The sequence below is a fragment of the Hippocampus zosterae genome, chromosome 12 (assembly GCF_025434085.1).
Source record: "Hippocampus zosterae strain Florida chromosome 12, ASM2543408v3, whole genome shotgun sequence".
Classification (NCBI taxonomy): Eukaryota; Metazoa; Chordata; class Actinopteri; order Syngnathiformes; family Syngnathidae; genus Hippocampus; species Hippocampus zosterae.
This window is the reverse complement of record NC_067462.1, coordinates 13,055,099-13,061,098: the sequence shown is the minus strand read 5'-3', so window position 1 is coordinate 13,061,098 and position 6,000 is coordinate 13,055,099. Positions and strand designations below refer to the sequence as shown.

General features: G+C 40.4%; 1 protein-coding gene across 5 annotated transcripts in view; it reads left to right on the top strand.

Moving 5' to 3' along the window:
- The first annotated feature begins 2,454 nt into the window (after positions 1-2,454).
- The window catches only part of epha3 (eph receptor A3), an 86,596-nt gene continuing 83,050 nt past the window's right edge, over positions 2,455-6,000 (top strand). For 4 of the 5 annotated variants that reach the window (XM_052082084.1, XM_052082083.1, XM_052082086.1 and 1 more), the window contains exon 1: positions 2,455-2,651. In XM_052082084.1, the coding sequence (XP_051938044.1) occupies positions 2,558-2,651 (94 nt within the window). In that variant the 5' untranslated portion in view covers positions 2,455-2,557. The remainder of the gene's footprint in view (positions 2,652-6,000) is intronic. The other variant, XM_052082087.1, reaches the window with a different exon arrangement.

Here is a 6,000-nt window from a genome sequence, read left to right as displayed (position 1 = left end):
CTGACAAATTTAATAAAAACTCTTTAGAAATACAGTAAATTAAAAAAATGAACACCAGAACCTTTTATGGTCTCATACATTTGTTAAAAAAACAACAAAAAAAAAGAAACAACAACAACTAAAAAACAATGACAACATATAAACTGGGCAGCCCGGTAGTCCAGTGGTTAGCACGTCGGCTTCACAGTGCAGAGGGTTCGATTCCAGCTCCGGCCTCCCTGTGTGGAGTTTGCATGTTCTCCCCGGGCCTGCGTGGGTTTTCTCCGGGTGCTCCGGTTTCCTCCGACATTCCAAAAATATGCATGGCAGGCTGATTGAACACTCTAAATTGTCCCTAGGTGTGAGTGTGAGCGTGGATGGTTGTTCGTCTATGTGTGCCCTGCGATTGGCTGACAACCGATTCAGGGTGTCCCCCGCCTACTGCCCGAAGACAGCTGGGATAGGCTCCAGCACCCCCGCGACCCTAGTGAGGATCAAGCGGCTCGGAAAATGAATGAATGAATGAACATATAAACTGACTGGAACAACATTTTCGTTAACTTCATATTTTGTTTTGAGATGATCACAGCAACTCAATCACACTTATTCACCTGCATTCTTCCACTTTTTCAGACTTCTCCAAACTGTATGTTTCGCCTCCTTCACACATTTTTAATAGGCTTTCGATCAAGGCTTATCAAAGGGCACTTTTGGTTGTTTTAAGCTATTGATGGGCGCATCGGCTTTTTGACATTAGGCAGCACATTTAGCGCCAGGATTCCTTGATGGTCTTGACATTTTATTGTACCATGCATAGATTCAAGATCCTCTGTATCAGATGCAACAAAGCAGCCCCAGAATGTATCCAAGCCTCCTCCATGTATTCACTGGACTTTGTCTTATTTTCTTTGTATGCTTAATTTTTTCGCCGTTAAATGAAGAGCTTGTGTGACTTGCAAAAAAAGATCAGCTGTTGTCTCATTTGTCCAAAGGACATTCTTACAGTAGCTTTCGACAAATTCCACTCTTGTTAATTGCAAGCAACTTCATTGACCATTGTTGGGTTTTCTTCAGCGCAAGGGTTTCAATTTAGAGTGTTCCATTAACCAGCAATGAATGTTTTTGGAATGTGGGAGAAAATCACAGTACCCGGTGAAAACCCACATAGGCACGGGAAGACCATCGAAACTCCACACAGGAAAGGCCAGAGCTGGAATACCATCACTTTGTCAAGTTTAAAAAAAACAAACAAACAAACAAACAAACCAAAAAGAAAAAACCTGTCATCCTTGGTGGATGCAAAGAAGTCTTAGGCCCTAAACGGCACTCCCTGCACCGAAGGAGGAGCCGCAGGATCAGAGACATCGGTGCCTGCCCGTGATTGTGAGCCGCCCAAAGAGAGATGAAAGTCTGTCAATATGATAGTGTTAGCAGAGCTTCCTGGTCCAATGTTTCATTGTAAAAGTCCCCTCCCCTTTCTTACATTTTAAGCCACCTTTCAGTGTGCATCTACATAACTTTTTTTCCATTTATCATGGACTTGGCACAATTATTTGCTAGTGAACCATATACACAATGTTATTTCTTCAACAAAGTGTGTTTTAACTTATTTTTATATACAATATTTATTTTTCGCTACACACATACAAATGCAAGGTGAATACAACTTATTTATGGGGATGGAACCAATTATTTGCATTTCCTTTCATTTCAATGGGAACCATTACATTGATTCACAAACCATTTGGTTCGTGAACAGAGTCAAGAAACAAGTTAAATTTTTGAATCGGGTGCCACACTGTATTGTAGTTCCGATCCCTGGAGGGGTGGCTGAAACTTCTTCAGCTTTTTAGGGTTTCTGTTGAACTCTGTGAAAAGAAATTTTGAAACGTGCATTACTGCCATTTGTAGGACTTGTGGAATAGCACCAGTGCTTGAGCGGCAGCAGTCACGTGTATACCATCCATCAATCTTTACTTAATCCAATTAATTTGTGGAGAGTAAATTAGAAATGAACAAAAAAACACTTGTAAAATTGTGGTGCACCATAGGGAGGGTAAACCTCGAAAATAGGAATAGCGTTGAAGGACAGTGGTTCATTCTGTCTGTCCATAAATTTCCCTTTGCTTTCACTCAGTGAAATTCACTGCATACTGTATCATCATATGGAGTGGTGTAAATGTCTTTTTTTTCTTCGCTTTGTTTCAGAAACTGTCAAATTCGTCCTTTGCAACAAAATGCCAACAATTTTATTTATTACAGTTTAATAGTTTCATGAATGCAAACTGAAGTTTTAATGACCTAAATTTGTAAATCAAACAGATTTGCTATTTTTTTATTCACTCAACAATTGTGCATGTTGCAGTAACCTGATCTAGACTGACCGGTACGTTGAAATTGACCAGTATCTGCGCCCTCTCTCTCTCTATCCCTCTTTTTTTCTATTGCGTTCTCTTGCCGACTCTGTAGGACCCTGCGGAAAAGCGTCGGCATGGGTTTGTAGAGTGGGAGAGAGCCGCGCGTGTACTCTCAGACCAGTCAGTGGCTTCATGGAGTTATGCACCTCTGATGCACCGCCATGGATTGCAATTCGCGATCGCACTTTTTCATGTTACCTCTTTTACTGTCTTTCGTGCTTCCAGCTTTCACCATCGTTTACCCTCCAAATGAAGGTAAGCAAAAAGTCTGCCTTCTTTTTCTTTGTCCATGTGCTCTTTAGTGTGCGTGCGTGCTTCACTTCTTTGCTTGGTGTTTTGCGCTGGTGTCCCGAAATTTCCAAATGGTTGTAATTCCAACCAAAAACAACAACAGTGGAATAGGTGATGTACTTACTGTCTGTCATATGGAATGTTTAGTATAAATCCATCTGTATTTCTCGCTGAACGCTGCGCACACTGAAACGTGACAATAGACACAAACACGACAAACAAGAGTTCCGTAATTTCAGATTATCGCTCCAATAAGGATTAAGTGCTTGAATGGGGGAGAATGTACGGATTGCCGACCAGACACGTCGCCAAGACATCGCAGTTATACCGCGGCGGTGGGAAAAAAACCCCAACTCAAAAGAAACTATATGGTTCGCTGATCTGTTCTGTTCAACCAGCCACGTAAAATTTGCAGTCTCGGCGCTCCTATTTTTAAGAAGTCAACAATATGAAAGCCACATTGGTGTAAATACTCGCAAATCTCTGTCCTTTTTGTTTTGACGCACATCGTTCAAATTATCTGCTATTTATGTTTGGTGCTTTTGTAACGCGCGTCTGAAGTTTATAGCCTATACATCCCAAAGCGTTCTAACTCATCACACGAAAAAAATAACGGTACATATGACTCGAAATTAGTCATTACTACCCCCCCCCCACCCCATCTTTGCCACTAGTTCACGGTATGTGGGGGCTGTGTAAAAGGCGACAGAAGGAGAAGTATGCGGTCCACTGGACGTAGTCACCTGTTTAAACACTTGATATTGCTCTGCAAACAAGTGAAAGTCGCACATGTTCTCCTTTGTATACTAACTTTTTTTTTAAGTTGTTGGGTTTCATCGTTAACGCATGCACTTATTATTTGGAACTGTATTTTTGCAGAGAGATCAAAACAACAAGCAGACGAGTGCGCGCTTGCTGGATAAATTGCGAGTGTTGCCGTGCATAAATTAACGTGAAACCGTTTCATATTGTCAATTCCACAATGATTACAATCAATATATTTACTCCGAGCAACCACAATAAGGTTACTTTATGTCTGTGTACGCACTTTAAAAAAATATATTGGGAATATATTGGAACCCATTTGGTTGGGAAAGATAGTGACAGGTGTGAGGCCGTCAATGTAATCTCTGAATGTGGTTTCGAACACCGCAAATCATGTTTTAAAAATGGACCTGAAGAGTTTTGATCATCAGGCTAAACTGACTTACTTTGAGTTTTTAAAAAAAGTTTGACATATAATTAATGTTGTCCCTTATTCACGTGGGACATCAACAATCAGGAAAACAAAACAGACCAAAACCTTGTGTGATGAGTTTGCATCGTGACTGAGACAGCAAATCTTGTCACCGCGAGAATCGTTTACACCTTTAATTCTATTGCTAGTACACAGAATTAAGCGAAGGAGTTGAACTTTTGTTAACTTTTTGGAAGGTGCAACTCAAGTCATTTTTAATTTACTTTATATGCATGAATGATTTTATCTTAGTTTAAAAATAAAACTAACATATAGTTTGCGTTTACCAAACAAACCCCCCAAAAGTTTAAATAAATAAATAATTGCATGGGGGGGGGGACTCTCAAAATGATGTTTTATCGATTTTTTTTATGCCACAAGATCGAGTTGAATTAGAACCACTCCATGAACAACACATTCTAAAGCAAATTTCTTCATTAGTGTGTTATTGTATATTCAACGTTTGCGTGTGTGTGCTTGTGTGTGCTTGTGTGTGCGCGCGTGTTGCTGTGCGGGGAAAGGAGTGCGCCCGTGCCATCGTGCATGTTTTCAAATGAGCTGAAAACATCAATGAATGAATCGAAAAGAGGGAGTACTGTACCATGTTTCACGATTGTTACATTCTCCATTTTTGTTTGTTTGTTTTTGTTTGTTTATCGCTCATCATTGCAAGTGCTCAGTGTGTGTGTTGTGTGTGTATACGTGAGTGTGTGCGTGTGTTTGTATGGCTTTTAAGTTGCAGAAAAAAGTTTTCAGTGACTTTATTACAAAATTGCAACAGCCAGTTTAACCTACCTTTTTCAGTCATGTAATAATAGTATCATTATGAAGATTGATTGAAGGCAATGTGAATTTGCAACTGTCCAATTCTTAATGTGTTGAACTTCTCATTTTAATGTCAACAAATACTTTGACATGACTTTGTAAATTTGAGCTTGCCATCGTTATGCATTTAACCTATTTATACATTAGAATTGTGATACCTAATTATGTCCTAAAATACTGATTTAATTTGATCTTCTTTAATAATATCACAAGATCCACACTTTTAAAACATAATCTGTAGGGCAGGTCTTGTTTTATTCCTGATTAAAATGTATTGTAATTGAGGGTAATTTAGAGGATATCACCTTGTATTGCCTTAACGTCAAGCAACTATGACCCCCCCCCCCCCTCCCACACACACACACACACACACACACACACACACACACACACACACACACACACACACACACACACGCACACGCACCCTCCTCCCTTGAACATTGAGTATTACTGTTGAGTCCGAGTGTATCGGTTGTAATCGGTTGGTGTGAATTTGGCCCTTGCTGCTGGGTGTCGCGAGGCCTGAGACCAGCTATTTTTAGGCGGCCGATGTGGAGCTTTGGTCCCGCGATTTCATCATTTATCAGCAGTGGTACCTTTTTTTTTGGGAGGGATGCTAAAAGATAGACACCTTCGAAAATATCCTTTTAACTAAAACATGCAATCTCATGTGTTTCAACCAATCACGAGTGACGCTGACACGAAACCGTGTTGAACATCGGACGTGCTGTAGATAACAGACAGGTCCTTTTGTGGGTAAACCACAGTTATGTAGTGCATGTGCTCCATATATTTCTATTTCATTTTTATTGTGAACGTATAGGTGTATGACAAGTATAGGGGCGTGTGACGCTAAAAGAAAAAGAAAGAAAGAAGAATGGGGCCAGAGGGGTTGGGCACGCGGCAGTAACATCAGACAGAGCAACTCTGCACTTGAATTATTCATAATGGGAGGTGAACATTTCATCCTTTAACACAGACACAAGTCGCCTTGCTTTGCCTGCACTGCAGCGTGCCAACCTGCACATGCACGCCGCCATAGCAAAACGAAGCTCTTTGCGTTAGCCTATAGCGCATCTATTCGAGCATCTGTCGATTCCATTCTATTCTATTCTATATTATTACTCATGTCTTTTGAGCGGAGACCACCAATAGTTCCTGTTATTATTTTGTGCCACATAATGAGAGGAAATTCTATGACGAATACATCAATGCTAAGATCATTAACTTGACAATGCACCCATAGCG